General features: G+C 43.3%; 1 protein-coding gene across 1 annotated transcript; it reads right to left on the bottom strand.

The window, feature by feature from the left end:
* Positions 1 to 1,476: 1,476 nt before the first annotated feature.
* On the bottom strand, positions 1,477 to 19,539 carry LOC307228501 (nuclear receptor-binding protein-like). Its single transcript, XM_079998182.1, has 18 exons — positions 19,457 to 19,539; positions 18,436 to 18,823; positions 18,034 to 18,156; positions 16,627 to 16,728; positions 16,425 to 16,514; positions 16,029 to 16,069; positions 14,190 to 14,284; positions 13,788 to 13,871; positions 12,384 to 12,442; positions 12,203 to 12,301; positions 8,841 to 8,973; positions 7,575 to 7,665; positions 7,285 to 7,335; positions 5,796 to 5,931; positions 5,524 to 5,577; positions 5,337 to 5,400; positions 2,056 to 2,111; positions 1,477 to 1,734 (listed from the first exon to the last, which is right to left on the bottom strand). Exons 2-18 carry the CDS (start codon positions 18,655 to 18,657, stop codon positions 1,639 to 1,641), a joined length of 1,596 nt encoding a protein of 531 aa, XP_079854308.1. The 5' UTR covers positions 18,658 to 18,823; positions 19,457 to 19,539; the 3' UTR covers positions 1,477 to 1,638.
* Between the last annotated feature and the right edge of the window lie 381 nt (positions 19,540 to 19,920).

Below are 19,920 nucleotides of genomic sequence, written 5' to 3'. Positions count from 1 at the left end.
CACAAAGCAAGGAGGAGGAGACCCTCACATCTCCCAAGTTCATAATAAAGGCACCAATATGGCTTCTTAGATATATACATGGCTGGAAAGCCCCTTCTGTGTCAGACACCCCTTTGCTTTCAGAACATGGGTGTTATAACAGACCACATATAAAGATGGCCTCCTTGTAGTTTGAAATCATCCAGCCCTCCCCGTTGGAGAAGGAAACCTCAATAATGTCAAGTTTCCACTCAATGACCCCAACAAAGTACATTGTACACTCTGCATTACAAAATAAATAAATAAAAACGCAATGTTTAAGTTAGGGGTGATGTCTGCGGGCTATGCATTATGGGAGAGTTAGCGATGTCAAACAGGCAACCAATGCTTTATTCACATGGTCCATTATCAACCTAACAGAGAAGCAACAAAAACCACCACAGTATTAGAATGGCTCAGACATAAGACAATGTGGTCTTCATGTGACAACACAATAAATGACTAGATAAAAAAACAAAAAACAAACAAAAAAAACCAAACAAACAAACAAAAAAAAAATGATCAGACAATTTATGAAGTAAATAAAATATCCAACTCTCTCCAGGCAAATCTAAGCAAGGAAAAGGCTGACTTCCATCCACGGTATATGGCAACCGAGTTCAGTACGCATACATGGGTTACCGTGGTGACCAAATTCTAAAGATGGCCTTTCGAGGTCGAGCATCATGTGTACATTCAAAGTTTATGAAAACAGAGACGGAGAACTTTAAGGCCTGTACGCATGTATACATTAATAGAAAGGCAGATGGTACATGCATTTAGACGAACCGTAGCAACATCACATACCGAAAAACCCTAACACTGACTTGTTTCTCACAGTAACCATGTCTCTGCTTCCAGAGAAAGCATCTATCATCAGTCGCCCTCGTGACTCCTGCAGTGCAGAGCCATTTAAAGCCACATTCTTTTTAATATATGTTGAGCACACAGATCAAGAATATTTATTTTCAAATACTTAAGGAGTGATATTTCTACGCCCACGCAGTCCACCCAAAATCCCGCCCGGGTATCCGGCAATCAATGAGCACAAATCATCCCAACAGTAAAGCGTACAGCGATGTGGTTTCTATTCACGGGGGGAAATCCAATTAGGAGGAGGAAACACTGTCGGTGCACAGATGCTTCATGCTATTCTGTGGATGGGCTCACGCCTCCGTGGAATAGTGGGCTGCGGAGAGAAATGGTGTGGTCGCGGGCAAGAGGTGTAACCGTCTGCTTGAAAAGTGCTCGGTGTCAGTTTACAAACAATATGCAAGGCGGTCTGCGCAGAGCGCTGCGGTCTGACAATCGCTTTGCTGCAGCATTCGGAAAGGTTTATCCTTTAATGAGGAAAATTTGCAATTATCGACAAAAGCAAGACACATCCCACAATTTAATTTTAGCCACTTGTTAAATAAAACCCCTACCCCACCCCCCCAAAATAAAAACTGACTTTAATATTCTAGATATGGCTTTTGATCAGTTCTCTCCAATAGGAGCCTTAATTTTACTCAAAGGATAATATTTAAACTGTGGCTCTAAACAAACGCCACCCTCCTGGCGTTAAGGCCGAGAAGAAAAGCCAGGGGAGCCAAGTACTGTGGAGACACAGCGGGGTTTCTATACGGACACCGTGACGGGGTTGAGGGATCCATTCCTACTAAAGAACTTGGCGAAGGCTTCTTCTAGTACGGAGGCTAGTCTACTTTGGTCCACCTAGACAGGAAACAGGAAGACAGGTTAAACTTTAAAAGGTACATGACAAACACATAACGACACCCAACCACAGCACACCACTCGTTATTTGTCAAGTATCGAGAAACAAAAAGCAAACAAGGAGTGTGGATGCGTGGTGTTCGGGTGAAATCAATTAGAAAATGAGCAGAAATCTGACACAATAGGATTAATGTGTGGGATTGGGGCATTTTGTATTTTCGACACCACCCGCCGTTTTTAAAACAGCACCCACCTTCACCTGCCCACACACAAACCTAGCAGCGCGTCAAATGTCAAAGTTCTCTTTTAAAAAGCACTCACCTCGCAGATGAAGCCCAGTTGGACCAACTCTTCAGCCAGCTCTTGAACATTTTCATCTGGGGGAAAAACCCAAATACCCTTAATTATCATTTATTTTAATGTAAGAACAAAAGAAAAAGCTTGAGCATTTAACATTGGATAAAATATATTTTTGTGAAACATAAATAGTGCTGCGTAGATTTTTGAATTCCACCTTTTTGTCGAATTATTTTTTCATTGAAATTAATATTTCTCATTTTGCCAGCAACTATGCTGACAAAATCAATGGTCTCTTTGTTTCATCGAAAGAAACGTTTTCTTTTGCCAATAACTGCGAGAGTTGTTCAGACGCTTGGTTTTAATTAAGTCACTGTCAGTCGTTAACCACACCAGCGATACGACCAGGACAGGGACATTTTAGATTAAATTAAAAGTAAATAATTGATCAGAAAAATAAAATGGGGATTTTACATCATGTATGGCCACTACAAACGGTATTCTTTGTGTTTTCCTTGCACAATAATTACTTTGCACGAGTAGCTGTGTTTCCCAGCAGACGTGAATGTTTTTCCTTTGTTACAATAATGCATTTCCCTTCAACTGGAAAGATTCTACAATTCAAATAATTCTATATATGCTATAAATATTCTACACAATTTATTTTAAGGAAAGGCAGTCATTGTCTCAAAGTAAACCCTGAGCTACAAGCCAAAGCCAGGCGTGGCAGTGCCAGTATCAGTCTTAAAGGAGGAAAAGATAAAGCGACCCAGTTAGCAGGTGAACCTCACTTCTTTGGACTTGAACTTAAGATTGATACGGAGGGTTTTAATATTAGCAGAGTGTAGAGGAAAGGTGTGTGTGTGCGATTCATCGAGAAAAGGAGGATATACTGTGTCGGGAAGTTCAAGTTCTCAGAATAATAGCAGGATCATGATTATTTGAGCTCCGTGTGAGTACAATTGATAGGCTTCAAAATCATACGCCCAACAATCTTGCTTGAAACAAAATCATGAAAAAAATAACTTTACTGCTTTTGGGCAGATTCTTGACATAGCAAGCAAAACTATGAGAGAGTAGAGAAGAGCAGAGGGTCTCCTATCCAAACGCTGGAGACAATTGAGACAATTATTTCCTTTGCTCCGTACTTTCAGCAGACAAATTGGTGTGTGGGAAATAGTGTTTGAATTGGCTTGTACTATGATAGTGACCCGAATGAACAAAAACTTGATTGAAATTGTTAATCACAATTATTTCCATGAAAATTACTCGTCCACTAAAATGCCAACATTCTGACAGCCCAAGAGAGAAATAGATGAAATGAATGTAATTTGTTTATAATATAAACTATGAGTAGGTTCAGAGGTTGGACCGAGAACAGGGTGTGTCCAACACAGGATATGGAAGCTTATCTCATACCATTAAGTTTCAGCTGTTAGCTATACCATCCACAGGCCTGGCATTCTGCCCACAGCGCCAATAGTAAACATTCCTGCCATACCCGTGTGTGTGTGTGTGTGTGTGTGTGTGTGTGTGTGTGTGTGTGTGTGTGTGTGTGTGTGTGTGTGTGTGTGAGAGAGAGAGAGAGAGAGAGAGAAAGTTAGTATTGCCTCAAGCTTGTCACATGTTATTCATGTGCTCTCTTTGTATCCCCTCCAAAACAGAAAATAATTCCATATTTTGATAAGTGAGTCTTACTGTATTGTCACCAAATGTGTTAGATAGTCAGCATGTTCATTGCTCACCACCTTAAAAACAAGACATTCAATCCAAATCAAAACAAATGTATTTGAGGCAGGAGTTATGCTGGCTCTCTCAGGCATGTGACGTGTGTCTGTCTGAGATGAATGCTTCCACTCCCACCCACACAGTCGTCCGCACATTTGGAAACTCACAGTGATGATACCGTGTTCGGTAAAACCTGAGAGTAGATGGTCGGGCTGTGCACATAGCATTTGAATTTCCCCAAACGTAGCGTAGACAGACGGACAGGGGAGAAGCTACTTTTTAACGAGCGCTGGCACAGACTATCTGGCTTCACGGCCAAGGTCCTTGTAAAATTCTCCAATGCCAAAATGCACATCTTCAGCGACTAATCATCTAAACGATGGCAGGGTTGAAGGGCTGGACAAGCGGGATACATTTTGCTGGTGGTATGGTGGTACAATAAACTGATACACACATTCAACTTTACACATTTCAGATTTGTACACATGGATCTATGGGCTCTGGATCAGGCTTGTTGTTCCAGCACATCCCACGGATGCTCAATCAGAGAATTTGGAGGCCAAGTCAACACGTTGAACTCTGTCAAGTCCCTCAATGTTTAGGTAGGTGGTACAGTACGTGTCAACATCCACATGAATGCCTGGAGCCAAGGTTTCCCAGCAGAACGTTGCCCAGATCATCACACTGCCTCCGCCGCTTGTCTTCTTCCCATAGTGCATCCTGGTGCCAACTTTTACTCAGGTAAAGGACGCACATGCACCCAGCCATCCACATGATGAAGAAGAAAATGTGACTCATCAGACCAGGCCTCCTTCTTCCATTGCTCCATAGTCCAGTTCTGACCCTCACGTACCCATTGTAGGCACTGTTGGCTACGGACTAGGTTTGGGCCGATATTTGATAACATCGAACATTGCGATACTTGCCAGCATATGCAATATTCTCACAGTACCGAAATACTGCGTCACCGCTGCCCCCCCCCCGGTCAACAATGACGCTAATATAGTGTAATAATAATATCGCGATTTTGGAGCGGGACTGCATCTCGATATCAAATTTGGGATATTGCACAAGCCTACCCCATACACAGCAAGTTGCGAAGCACTGTGTTCTGAAACTTTTCTATCATAGCGGCTTAAACTTTTCAGCCATTTGTACTACAGTAGCTCTTCTGTGGGATCGGACCAGATGGGCAAGCCTTCGTTCCCCACATGCATCAATTAGCCCATGATCCTGTCGCCAGTTCACCGGTTGTCCTTCCTTGGACCACTTTTGGTAGGTACTAACCACTGCATACTGGGAACACCCCACAAGACCTGTTGTTTTGGAGATGCTCTGACCCAGTCGTCTAGCCATCACAATTTGCTCCTTGTCAAAGTCACTCAGATCCTTACGCTTGCCCATTTTTCCTGCTTCCAACACATCAACTTCAAGAACTGACTGTTCACTTGCTGCCTAGTATATCTCACCGCTTGACAGGTGTCATTGTAACGAGATGAGCAATGTTATTCACTTCACCTGTCAGTGGTTTTAATGTTGTGGCTGATCGGTGTACATGGAAAGGCAGTTTATCTTACTTGGTAACAAGTCACAGCTTAGATGTCTATTCAATTTGTCTTCCAGCTTCAACAATAATGTCAGCTGTCAGGGGAAAAGGGAAACAGACAAAAATAAACTTAAGTTGAAACAAACTATGCATTGATATTTGAGACGAGACAATAAGACAGATAAGAGTAAATATCGATTAAAATAAAAAAAACCTACATGATATTTGGCACCCTCGTCCACAGGCTCAATATTGCATTGCATATGAACGATCTACAAGAGACAAGAATAGAGATTTGTAAAGATGAAACACTGATGAGGAAAACTTGGCACACTGGAAGCTGGAAAGCAGCAAAATGTCCTTCTTCTGCTTCATTTGCTCTGTTTTGTCTTTTTTAGGTCACCAGGAAACCTGAAGCCAAGTCCTCTCCCTTTGACTGACAGGGGTGGGGGGTGTGGGGGGTGATGCTCTTCCTGGTAGGAACACTCACCTTGCGTGTCTCCAGCTCCGCAGGCTCGGGGGTGGGGGATTTGACTGAGGGGGTGACGATGGGGGACTTGACCGCCTCCTGTTGCGGCTGCTGAGAGCACGGCAGGCCAAACGCCGTGAGCGGGTAGATACCATTCCTAACGGAGAAAAGACGCAGAAATGAAGGGTGTAAGAGTAAAAATGGGATCCAAAAAAATGCAGCAACAAATGATTTGATAGCACAAAGACTCGACAGAAAGAGGTTCCATAAAAAAAGAACAGGAGAATGAAGACTCATGGCATTACTGCCTGCAAAATGATAAAGGGAATTTATGAGAGGACGGGGATTGTATGAGGTAATAAATTCAATTAAAATCCAATCTTTGTGTTAGTCTGCTCATTTCAGTACCATGCAATGTAACTTCTATGGCCATGAATACTTCAACCAGTAGTGTCTCTCAGCTGGTAAAAATAAATGCACCACCATGTGGCTATACGAGGTACTGCAAGAAAATAAAACAATTTAACATGCACCATAGGGACCTTATGTAATGTCATCACAAAAGGCCATACCAAGCAGAGGACACCAAAGCTCAAACATATTTCAAACCTTAACTAATACAGTTCTAAGGTTTCCAGATTTGCTTCTAAAACAGCAACTTATGTATTTACTAGGGGTGCAACGGATCACAAAACTCACGGTTCGGATCGTATCACGGTTTTGAGTCACAGAACGGATCATTTTTCGGATCAGCAAAAAAAAGAAAAAAAAACAAACAAAAAAAAAACCCCCACTTAAAGAAAGGAACTTTTGCCCACGGCCTTACATGAAAACAACATTCAATATGTCCAATGTTTAAATAAAATCTTTAAATATAAACATAGCATATCCAATACTCAATAGTTAAATTAAAGTGCAATGTGAGGCACGCAAGATACCATGGTCAATGAAAAAATATGATTAGATCTGCGCCCAGTAACTGAATTCCGGTATCATGTTTCGATTTCCCACATTTATAACAAACTAAATTTCATGAAAATCGGTTCAGAATAAATTGATAGACATCATTACACATGGTCTTGTTTCACATTGTCTTAATACACATTGTATTGTTTACTAACGGCTCTTTACCGCTCCAACATGGCGGACGAGCAGATGCACAGCGGCGGCATTTGCTTCACGATTTGTCGTAAAGCAGCAGCAACACAGCACAGAGTACCGCAAAACTAATCACTGCGCTTCAGAGTAAAACACAGCATGCATCTGCCTTGTCTATCTTCTTTTCAGCGCAAATCTGCATCGAGATTTAGGGAATTATTACTTTAAAAAGTAACGGCGCCAGTAAAACTGTATTTCACTATGAGGGTTACATTTTGCAATTGATCTGCGGTTCACATGCGTGTCGAACTGTGGGGGGGCGCGACCCGTACGGATAACGGATCAACTACAATCCGTTACACCACTAGTATTTATGCATGACTTGTAACAGTGACTCAGTATTGTTTCTTACCTCACATCCTCTAGGAATTTATCCAGCTCTAAGGCAGGAAACTGTGAAAGCCTAATTAGAGGAGACAAAGAACCTTTTTGACAATTATGTATTTACATTTAAATTGGGCTGTGGAAGCCATTTCAATTGAATGTACAAGCAAATATTAAACAAAGCTACTGGCCAATCACATATAATGGATAATACCCAACTAAATGTACTCTGTTCATATTCTACTGGGCAATGCAAAGAGACAGTTATTTTACTACATATATTATTACAGAACAAAACATCCAGTATCTGGATCTCACTTGAGCTGAACGCCCTCCTTCCTCTCAGCTATGACGAGGTTGGTGTCCATATTCTTGGTGATTTCCTCCAAGGCATTCTCGGGGATCATGTCTGGAAATAAAGATAACATTGTGGGGAGTAACTAAACTGTTCTATAGGATGATGCACTCTCTGCCGACACCAATGGTTGATAATAACAGTGAAGTTGCTTAGCCAGAGGGTCATTAATTGAAGGCTGACACAACAGACATGTTTAAGTTCTCAAGCTGCGTAAACATATATTAAGCTGCGTATTTATTTTGACGTAAAACCCAACAGAACTGGTGCCTAAAGAAAAAACTAAACAAAACTGAAAACACCTCAGGATCACGCATGTCATACTTGATGAAAACAACGATTGGTTCTGGCAGCAGGTTTGACCCTCCCCTTTGTGTCTTGTATGGAAAGACAATTCAACTGTTTATATAGACTAAGACCCTCCACTCAATCCTCTCTGGGCTGCACCCTCCTCTCTATAGGGGGGAGATTACTGAACCTTTTTAAGAGAAAACAGTGTATCAATACATAAGAGTTCACAGTTTACAATCATTCCTTTTCCAAACACACTGTACCAAACTCAAATATATAACAGTTCTCTTGCAAATAAGAATTTACACGATAAACAAAATAATAAATCTGAAAAAAGACCTAGACTTGGTTTAACCCAATTAAGTTCATCATGACATCGCTGTGTTGTGGAAAACCCAGAACTGTCCGCCGCACCCCTCCCTAACGGAGTTTCCGTGATGAAAAATGTTTTGAGACAGTAAACTTCGAAAACTTCCCAAATTGCAAAAAAGGAAATGGAAAGCGTTTGTCTGTCCCTACTTGATAGGTGGAAATGACAAAGTGACAAAAATAGATTTGACACTAGACACAAAATATAACAAACCCGAGGTAGCTATGAACGGCGCTGTTACTAATGAGCGATGGCATTATCTATTAACTTTTATTAACTGGGCATCATATTAATGAAACAAGCCGATTAATGAAATAACTGATCACCGTTAATTATTATTACTATCAAGAGTAATAATAATAAAAATAATAACAACAACAAAAGTATTGTGGTAAAGTATTTTTTATATATTGAATGTCTTAATTCTTGTTTATAATAAAAAAATAACAACCTGCTTGTAACAAACTTTTTGGTCACACTGGCTCCAGTATTTGATCAAAGGAGGGTCTTTCCACTCAATACTCCAAGATGTGTGTGTGTGTGTGTGTGTATGTGAGAAACGACTCACGCTGGTGGCTGACGATGCAGTGTGCAGCCAAGAGTTTCAGCAATGGAACTTCAAACAGCGCCTGGTTGAACAACAGCTCTCTGGCTGTCGGCCTCCTGATGGGGTCGCTCTCCAGGCATTTCTGGATGAACTCCTGCAGGTAGATTATTGATCATATCAATTAAACCAGTGGTTTTCAAAGTCTGGGTCACAGGAGTTTTGAATTGCGTCACCAAATTCAATCGGCAAATTTCATCCTTAGACCTGATGTAGTCACACTGTGGCAGAGGAGGGGGCGTGGTTAAGCCACGGTCTGCAGGTGACGGCAAAGCCTTCTTCCTGCTGCAGCGCAGATGTACTGGGTACGCTTAATTAGCCTCATTAGCGCTGATTGGTTGGACCCGGCTGCGACAGCTTGTGTGTTGTTTTGTCTTGCAGTGGGAATCGCGTGGTGCAGGAGGCGGACAGCCTGTGGAGTGCAGAGTGCTTTCCCGTTGTCTGCCTGTCATGCAGGCAGAATTTAAGGCCATACTGGATACTATACTACAAGGGACTGGGGTAGTCCCATGGTGCTGGTAAGTAAGCCCAATGGGTCGGTCCGCTTCTGTGTAGCCTACAGAAAGATGAACGCATTGTCGAAATTCGGTGCATATCAGATGCCTTTGGTCAGCGAGCTTCTTGACTGGTTAGGTACGGCTCACTTTTTTATGACACTGGATTAAACTAAGGGCTAATGGCAGATTCCCTTGTCACAAGAGTACAAGAAAAATATTGGCTTTCTCCACTCCGCAGGGGTTGTACCAATTTGTAACGCTTCCAATTGGGTTGTTCGGGGCCCCAGCCACCTTTCAGAGACTCATGGTCCAGGTCCTGCGCCCGCACGTGGTATACACCACTGCCTACTTAGATGAAATCATTATTCACAGCGACACCTGGGGGCAGCACATGCAGCAAACGGGCGCAGTGTTTGTGTCCCTGATGCAGGCAGGGCTCACCGGCAACCCTAAGAAGTGTGCGGTTGGGCGGAGGGAGGTACGGTATATACCGTAGATAACACCGCTGTGGTCACGAACAGTCCAAGGCCCAAGACGAATAAAGAGGTGAAGCAGTTCTTAGGTCTGGCAGGAGGTTTGTAGCCGACTTTTCGGAGCTGACGAGCCCTTTGTCTGACTTAACTTGGAAAGTCGTGTCAGATCCGGTCCAGTGGACGGAGAAGGGAGGACGCCGACTGACCAGTGTTGTACATCAGCCGGAAGCTCTTCAAGCGGGAATCCAGATACAGCACCGTGGAAAAGGAGTGCCTGGCCATCAAGTTGGCAGTCGGCACCCTACAGTACTACCAATGGCTATTAAAACAGCCATGATCAGACCCTTACTTAAAAAACCCAAACCTTAACCCTGAGAGTCTTAGCAACTATAGGCCGGTCTCAAATCTACCCTTCATCTCCAAAAATCTTGAAAAAAATTGTAGCAAAACAGATTACTGATCACGTCCTCCAGTGGACTATTTGAACTATTTCAGTCTGGATTCAGAGCACTCCACTCCACTGAGACAGCCCTCACTAAAATGTTTAATGATCTTTTATTAGCAATGGAACCGACACCTCCTCAATAGTACTAGTACTAATAGTATAGTATTACTCAACCTCAGAGCTGCATTTGATACTGATGAACAAAACCTATTGCTAGATCGCCTTGACACGTCTTTAGGCATTAAAGGTTTGGCACTTTCCTGGTTTAAATCGTATCTTTCAGAGAGGACACACCTTGTAATTTATGGCAATGTGACCTGAGTATTGTAGAGTTACTTGTGTGGCCCTACAGCGATCAGTACTCGGCCCTTTACTGTTTAGCATCTATACGTTGCCATCATACACAAATATGGAAATAGCTTCCATTGCTATGCTGATGAAATAGTTATAATTGGGAACTATACATGCCCCTAGAACTAACCCACGCAATTGTCAGACCCTAGAGGCATGTCTGGCAGAAATTAAACAGTGGATGATGTCTTTTAATTTCTTGCTTCTCAACTCTGAGAAAACTTAGATGGTGGTTATTGGTCCTGCTAGACACATGCACCCGTTTAAGGATATCAAAGTAGCTCAGCAAGAAATCTAGGAGTATAGTCAGGCTACTGTGAGCTACCTAGATTGGGCCTGATGAAGCCCATACCCCTGGAGAAGTCTACCTGTGGCGCTCTGCACCAGCAAATTGACTCTCACACTGTTAAGTTTTGACATTACATTGTATAGAAGTCCAATATCCTATGATTTGCCATGTTAAAGTATTATTGTTCCCCACTTGGCATCCATTGCAGCCTGGTCACCCTGGAAGGGGGATTCCTCCTTTTTTGGGAGTTTTTCCCTTACTCGGATGAGGGTTCAGACCAGAGGATGTTGTTGATTTCTATGTGAAATGTGGGTTTGTGAAGCCCTGTGAGACTGTATTGTGATTAAGGGCTATACAAATAAACTTGACCTTCTGGGTCGCCCTTTCACCTTCTGTTTGGACCACGTCCCGCTGTAGTGACTTCACCACATGAAGCATTCTAACGCGCAGATTACCCTTTGGTACCTGGCTCTTCAGCTCTTTAAGTTCAAGATCATCCATAGGCCGGGGGTTCAGATGGTGGTGGCCGACTTCCTTTTCCACTCTTGGGGGAGAGGGGCTGGTGGCCGGACAGCTCCCCGGCCTAAGTCGGGTGGTGGGGGTATGAGGCAGACAAGAGGGCATGGTTAAGCCACAGTCTGCAGATGACGGCGCTGGCTTCTTCTCGCCGCGGCCCAGCTGTACCGGGTCCACCTAATCAGTCTCATTAGTGCTGATTGGTCAGGCCCGGCTGGGAGAGCTTTCTTATGTGTTGCTTTGTCTTACAGCGGGACCACATGGTACAGGAGGCGGACAGCCTGCAGACCAAAGAGCGAGCCACACATATACCTGACGCAGATTGTTTTCATTGCGATTTTATGTTCCCGTTTTGGCCAGCGAGCCTTTCTGTTTCCAATAACTTATAAAGACGCATGCCATGTCGGCGCCACACTGCCGGAAAGTCTCCCTCCCTGTACCTGTGGACAGATTCCGGCACCTGCACGTCACACAGGATACTTGTTCTACCACTCTATCAGTGTGTGATTACCACAACACAGGATGTATTGTGAAAAGGTAGGCTGCATGTGGTGAATATTGGTGAAAATACAACATCTGTGATACTGATGGAAAAAAAAACCCCCAAAAAAACAAAAAACTTGTTGGGCCTCAATGTGTTCGCTAATGGAGAGTTTGAATAACATTTAAGTTTACTTCATCAACCTTCACATGAGCTCTGGCTGTTTGTTCGCAGTTCAACAACGTTCGATCCCAATGTTTTTCCACCATCTTACCCTCTGCAGGGAGTCTTCCAGTGACAGTATGGCATTGTTGATGGCCTCCTGTGAGACGTAAGAAGACTCCCCGTTCCCCTGGATCTCCAAAACGGCCATCTGCAACACAAAATGCGAAATGAGGACTTAGTTTTGGCATTAGGTACTTCACCCTTCCGATTGTTTTCTTAATCCTGCCCACCTCTAAGGCACACATGCCGAAGGAGTAGATGTCCACGGCTGTGGTGACGTCGGCAACCGCTACGCAGAGGACAAAATAATTAAGGGAATGAACTGACAATACATCACAAATAAACATTTATTCAAGCAGAATACCTCACTTTGTGACATGTGTAACTATTATTAAAGCAGTGGTGTTGTGTGCCATTAAAAACAGGCTTTTCCCCCTTTTAACCCTAGAATGCATGTGTTCAGGAATTCCTTAATGAAGTTTGTTTTTGATGACGTGAACTCATTGTTTTTCGATTAGTTTAATTACATCGTGAAATTATAAACTTCTGAAAATAAAAACAAAAGAATTTTAATGAGTCAGACTACGGTTTAGGGAACAAGAAAAGTCAATACACCCGCAGATGGGTAAATGCATCTGTGAATAACACATGTGTTAACCCATCTTTTTTAATTAATGGTCCAGCCCTATTATTGCTGAGATTTTTGTATCTGGAACAAGACGTTCGCAGTACGCACAGACTTGGTTGAGGTCTTGTTAGAACCAGGACATTTCAGACGCCTACATTTGGAGCAGAAATTAGTGAAAAACTGTCGTCATTTTAATAGAAGTAGAAGAACATTGAAGCGATTTGATTAGTTTCAGGAGCGTGCCGCTTTGTGACATCATGGACCAGCGTTATATAAGTCCTGTTTTGCCAAAGGGTGCTCAGTGGCATTCGGAGGGTTGCGCTGTTCAGACCCTATAGTGGTTGGTCCGCAAGACAAGAAACCAGGAGACAACAGACCAAGGGAACCGATGCAGTGCTGAATGTAAACTTGGATGGAAAATAGGGCTGTGAACCCGGAAAAATGTAATACGTACCTAACACGACTAAACTGGACCTGGTGTTTTACTTCCTGCAGCTATACTTAGGGGGCTGGATCCTTATTGTTATTGCTCAGCCTTTTATTTTTAATCTTGGGTGTTTTTCAGGCTAAAAGTATCTGAAACACGTCAGCGGCGGCAGTATGCATGTTAGAACTGGGATGTTTCAGACGTCTTGTTCAAGTTTGATCAATATTTATCTACATTTGGAGCAGAAATTAGTGAAAACTGTAATTTCATTAGTTTCAGGAGCGGGCTGCTTTGTGACATCATTGCAAATGGAGAGCGATTAAAGAAAGAATCCGAAATTCTCAGTGATGTCTTGTCTGACATGGTCGTCAGTCCCATGGTCCGCTCCAAGCGTCCCCGCATATAATCAGAGCGTAGATTCAGGAACCTTGGAACCTCGGAAACCTGTACGTATCTAGCGTGACTAAACTGGACCCTGTGTATTGCTTCCTGCAGCTCTATTTATAATTATTATTCAAACTATGAAGGCCAACAAATACATCAACTGTGTGCTCCAGCCCAGTCTTTTTCTATCTGTACCTCCATATTCTGGGGCAAAGAAGTGCAGGTTTTTCTGCTCCTCACGGCACGTCTTCACGTGATTGTTAATGGTGTCTGGAGCAACTGGAGAAAAATGATAAATCAGAGATGAGATGATTGGGGGGAGTAGAGACAGACGAGGACGGGGGGGGGGGGGGGGGACGACGACGACAGTGTTAAACGGAGGAGACTTAAATAGATCTCAAGTGTATTAGTCAAACGGCCAGATTATATTGTTCAGTAAAAGTAACTCATTGTTTAGCTCAAACATATCATGCCTTCTGAGGCATATTTTCAGGAAAACATAGTCCCAGTGGTTAAAAGACTGTCAACGACTCAGTAGTTTTTCAGGAACATCCATTGAAAGTCTCTACAATCAGATATGAGCCTGCAGTGATGTACCTGATCCAATCTTAATGAGCCCATTGTGCTGGATAAAAATTGTATCACAGGTCAGGTTTCCATGGATGATGGGAGGGTCGCAGGAGTGGAGGTAACTACACGGAAACACACAAGTTCCCAAAACAGGAATGTCAGCCCTATATTTTACAATTCATTGTTGTCGTTTTAATTGCATCAAACTCGTATCATCTTTTAAATGTTTATATAGACGTGGACAAATTTGTTGGCACCCTAACAGCTCATTGAAACAATGCTTCATTCCTCCTGAAAAGTGATGAAATTAAAAGCAATTTTCTCATGTATACCTGCATGCCTTTGGTATGTCAGAGTTAAGCAAAGAAAACTGTGAAAAGAGAAATTATTGCTAAAGAGAATTATATTCTAAAATGGCCTGGACAGATTTGTTGGGACCCCTTAGAAAAGATTATAAATAATTGGATTACAGTTATATTTCGAACTGTCTTCTTTAATTGGTATCACACATGTCTTCTGTCTTATAATCAGTAGATTGGAGAAACAGAGTCACTCTGCTGTTTGGTATCATTGCGTGCACCACACTGAACGTGGACCAGAGAAAGCAAAGGAGAGAGTTGTCTGAGGAGATCAGAAAGAAAATTATAGACAGGCATGTTAAAGGTAAAGGCTATAAGTTCAAGTTCAAGTTCAAGTTCAAGCTATAAGACCATCTCCAAGCAGCTTGATGTTCCTGTGACTACAGTTGCAAATATTAAAAAGTTTAAGGTCCATGGGAACCTCCCTGGACGCGGCCGCAAGAGGAAAATTGACCCCAGATTGAAAAGGAGGATATTGCGAATGGTAGAAAAAGAGCCAAGGCCAACTTCCAAAGAGGTACAAGCTGAACTCCAAGGTCAAGGTACATCAAGGTCTGATCGCACCATCTGTCACTTTTTGAGTGACAGTTGGCTCCATGGAAGAAGACCCAGGAGGACTCCACTTTTGATAGAAAAACATAAAGCCAGACTGGAATTTGCTAAAATGCATATTGACAAGCCCAATGCTTCTAGGAGAATTTCCTTTGGACAGATGAGTCAAAACTGGAGCTGTTGGGCAAGTCACATCAGCTCCATGTTAAGAGACGAAAAAATTAAGCTTTCAAAGAAAAGAACACCAGACCAACTGTGAAACATGGAGGAGGCTCGGTTATGTTTTGGGCCTGTCCTGCTGCATCTGGCACGGGGTGCCTTGAATCTGTGCAGAGCACAATGAAATCTCAAGACTATCAAGGCATTCCGGAGCGAAACGTACTGCCCAGTGTCAGAAAGCTCTGTCTCAGTCTCCTCCAACAGGATAATGACCCAAAACACACAGCTAAAAGCACCCAAGAATGGATAAGAACAAAATATTGGACTATTCTGAAGTGGCCTTCTATGACCCTTGATCTGAATCCTATCGAACATCTATGGAAAGAGCTGAAACATGCAGTTTGGAGAGACACCCATCAAACCTGAGACAGGAAGAGTGGGCCAAACTACCTGTTGACAGGTGCAGAAGTCTCATTGAGAGCTACTGAAATCGCTTGATTGCAGTTATTGCCTCTAAAGGTTGTACAACAAAACATTAGGTTAAGGGTCCCGTAATTTTTGTCCATGCCATTTTCATTTGTTTTAGTATGTAAAACATTCTGTTGAATTAAATCAAGAGCAAATTCTGATTTCTATTAAATATTGAATAAACAATGATGGATGCCAATTACTTTTGTGAGTTTCAAGTTATCTCAGAGGATATTGTGGGTTCTTCTTTTTTCGTCGAAGGGTACCAACAAATTTGTCCACGTCTGTAAGTAGTTTTGAACCAGGACGGTGAGACGGGAAGACCCACCTGAGAGCTGAGAGAATTTGTGTACACCATCTCTTCCAGGCCTGTACAATCACACACAGTAAACATGATCGTAATCCCTCATTCACACGCCTTCTTTGTACCGCAGGACAACAAATCAGTGGTAAAGGTCTCTCTTTTTAGTTTTTTTTCCCAAAAATCAAAAATTTCCAAACAAGACATCCTTCAGCAATACAAGTTGTCCATCTGTGCAACAAATTAAAATTTTGTGCAACATTGCTTTGGTCTAAAAATGTTTTCAAGCTCCTTGGACTTGCAGCATGGCAAATGTCTTCTTTCACTATGTATCTAGGTCAACTGATTTAGCCTTTGAACACATTTATCCTCGCAAAATGTAATTTAGCAACCCCTTATGATTCCCATACCACCACATTTTACCTTTTCATTCATGGTCTTGTGGTTCTTCTTTGTCTTCTTCAGAAACTGCTTTAAGCTTCCAGATGACATGTACTCTGTTATAAAAATCACCTACAAGAGATGCAAAGATCCATATCAATGAGAGGATAAAGTGAAACACAATTCTCAGAATATCTTAAAACAACAGGCGTCATTTTGATATAGGTCAAGGTCTAAGACTCACCCTAGCACGGTTTTCCTTGATATCAGCCCAGTACTTGTGGAACTTCACAATGTTAAGGTGCTCCAGTTGAATGAGATTATCAAAGACTGCCTTCACCTTCTCCTACACAGGCAGACATGTGGGGGAAACACACACACACACACACACACACACACACACACACACACACACACACACACACACACACACACACACACACACACACACACACACACACACACACACACACACACACACACACACACACAGAGAGAACCAATTCTGATTAACAATGAGGGAAGAAACGCTAGCATCATCACACATCAATGAAACCATGGTCTGGTTGCAGCTTGTGGCTTATTGGGGCATCTTGCTGGTTGTGGTATGGCAGGCCTGACCTTAGCGCAGGGTGCGGGTGGGCATGGGGTTCTGGCAGGGTGTCGGTCTATTGGCTACGGGGCCTACTTCAGGCCTGTGGTCTGTGCCTGACGCCTTTGGCCCAAATTCTGCGCTTGTGGGTGCGTGTTATGACTGTGCTTGGGGGTGGGTTGTATATGTGTGCTTCAGGGGTGCAAGGTAATATTGTGCTTTGTGGGACTGAGCACAAATCTGTGTGCCGTTCAAAGCTGATGACTGATTAAATAAAAATCTGAAAGGCCAAACCTTCTCAAAACTCTTTTATACAGATTTTGTATGTGTGCGCTTCAGGGCTTCAGGGTTTGTTTCTATGTTTATTTGTCTCACCATGGTGATTCCCCTCTCTTGGAGAAGCGATGATGATTCGTTGTTTAAAGACCAAAACATGGTAAGATCGTTCTCCAAAGAGGGGGAATGGTGCTGGTCTTGTGTATCAAAAAAAGCTGTGCTCCTCCCACGTGTCGTCCACAGAACAGAGTTATTGCAGCGGTTCTTGATGACTAAAGAATGGATAAAGAGTGGCACTGCAGGCTGAGAAGTTGAACTCCACTTGCAGATGAACTCTGTCCTAGATGCAATGGCATACAAATACGCTGTGTTGTATGCCCAGCATGTTGACAGCGCAGGTAAAAATGAAAGAAAAAATAAAGAAAAGGATGAATCAAAAATTTTCATGCAGTAAATGATGAGAAGAATCATAACGGTCGCTTTTTATTTTTTATAATCGTATCTTCAGCAAGTAAGAACACACAGACTGCAGAATACCCTAAATAATCCCACAGTATCAAAGCATTAGTGTGTTGTTCCTACTTCACTATTTAACACCTGAAATGCTGCAGCCTGCTGGTTATGCAACTACATTTGTGAACCGAGGTAAGCGGGTTCACTGCATTAAAACTGGTTTTCCATTGTGGTGAATGAATTCTGATTGACACATTTGAATGTGACACGAGGATGCAAATTGCGATGATACGACTGAAAAGGTATCCCCCCTTAAAATGTCAGCTTTACCTCCTGCAGTTTGAAATTCTTCCTCTCTGAGAACATGACTTCATTCCACACCACCTCCACTCCCTCCTCGGTGTCCATAGCCAAGTAAGCAGCATCTATTCCTGGGACATTACGCTGATTCACCTGAGTTATACAGAGTGGAGATAAAATATTGGATTGATTCAGGACAGTACAAAAATCACTTCCAACATAAAAGCCATACGTCTTGCCCTTCGGTCTCCATCTCTGATGAACAACATTGTGTTCCAGCTTGCTGTTGCCCACCTGATCATTTGTTCATCCAATATTCCCGAGATGTAATTAATTGATCATTGCAAAAAATAAGTTATTTTATTCATTTATTTTTAAATCATAGTTTGTCATTCTCTCCAAAAGCACCCTGTCTCTATCGGCCTCCCTCACCTCCTCTCTGCGTTTCTGCCACCGGCCACATGGACTTTCCTCGAGGATGTCCGACTCATCTTCGCTCTCATCCTCATCCTCGGTGGCCATGGTGGCAGGGTGCATGGCTGACACGGGTGGGGAGACAGGGGTTCCACCCGGTCCCTGCTGGTTCACACCAGGGGTTGAGTCCGCCTTGCTTCCCTCCGCTGCTTGAGTTACTTTCCCCTCACCCTCAGACATGATGAAACAACTTGCTGGTGGTTTACTCCCACGCCTTGTTCCTCCCCCAGGGCTGCTGGACGGAATCTGGAACGACTTTCCTCTGGCTCGTACAAATTTCTTTACGAAGTGGCGACACCCCGGTCTCCTCCTCTGGACTGGCTTTCAACAGCCTGGGGCTGGAGAGCTGGAATCAAACAACATGGCTCTTATATTCTCTCACACACATACATGCATAAAAGGTAGGTTCTGATTTGACAGATTGATTCTCACTTGGCCTGATACACACATGTGCATAAGCATACACTTAAATGTATGTACATACACATATGTACTGTGTGTGTGTGTGTATGTGTGTGTATATTTATATATATATATATATATTTATATATATATATTTATATATATATATTGTATATTTACATGTGCGTGGAGATGGACGCGCACACGCATGTCCGTCTTAATTATCTTAATATTAAGTGTAAACACGACTGGCCAAACCAAACTAAATGTACCAACATTTTACCTGGACATCGGTCCTTTCAAACAGTGAGAAATTACCGTCAGAGCTGACTGTTGTGGCGTGTGACGAGGTACTAAGACGCAACTATTGTTGTCAACACCACAAACGTTTTGGACTCATCCTTCCCCGCTAGCTAGCTAGCTAGCTAAGCTAAGCTAGCTCAAGTTCTGCCGTCTAACTGCCCGGTGGCTAACTTTCCTGGCTAGCAAGCTGACGTCAAACCGCTAAAACCACGACCAGCGAACAGTTACGCACCACAACGCACCGAAGACATCCCAAGCTTGTGTAATTACTTACTCGAGGAAGAGCTTAAAGGGCCGCAGTTACACCATAATGCAGGGCTGTGTGGAGATGTGCTGTTTGTGCTCCTTCACACCGAGTGGGAGGGGCGGCCGTGTGGGCGTGGCGGACACGGTGGGACAGGGTGGGAGGGGCGGGGCGGGGCTGGCAGAGCGGGAGGGGGCGGCGGTGCGCCGCGGCGGAGGCGCGGGCTCGCGGTGCAACGTTGTGGTCGAAACGAAAAGACCCACGGGCAAGCGCGCACGCCATGGCCGTGATGTTGTTCGCGGGGTTTATTGTCAAGGAAAATAACTTTGTTGGGGCGCGTTTTTTTTTTTTTGTTTTTTTTTCACTCCGGCACCACCGGCCGTGCGGCGCCTGCAGAAGCGTAGCGATCTCGACGCCGCGCCTTAAATACCGCCGCCATCTTGGTGCGGTGTTCACCCCGCTCACCGCGCCCACCGAAAGCGCTGATCGAAGTG

This window comes from Zeus faber (genome assembly GCF_960531495.2).
Source record: "Zeus faber genome assembly, chromosome: 3".
In the NCBI taxonomy this organism is placed as follows: Eukaryota; Metazoa; Chordata; class Actinopteri; order Zeiformes; family Zeidae; genus Zeus; species Zeus faber.
Note: the sequence above shows the minus strand (reverse complement) of the source record. Positions and strands in the feature narration are given on the sequence as shown.

Bases quoted from the DNA above. Each gene is read 5' to 3' on its own strand.
- LOC307228501 (XM_079998182.1), bottom strand. From the start codon at position 18,657: ATGTCTGAGGGTGAGGGGAAAGTAACTCAAGCAGCGGAGGGAAGCAAG. The intron at 18,157-18,435 runs GTGAGGGAGGCC...TGTATAACTCAG, and splicing joins GGCAGAAACGCAGAGAGGAG to GTGAATCAGCGTAATGTCCC. The intron at 8,974-12,202 runs GTAAGATGGTGG...ATCTACCTGCAG, and splicing joins TGGAAGACTCCCTGCAGAGG to GAGTTCATCCAGAAATGCCT.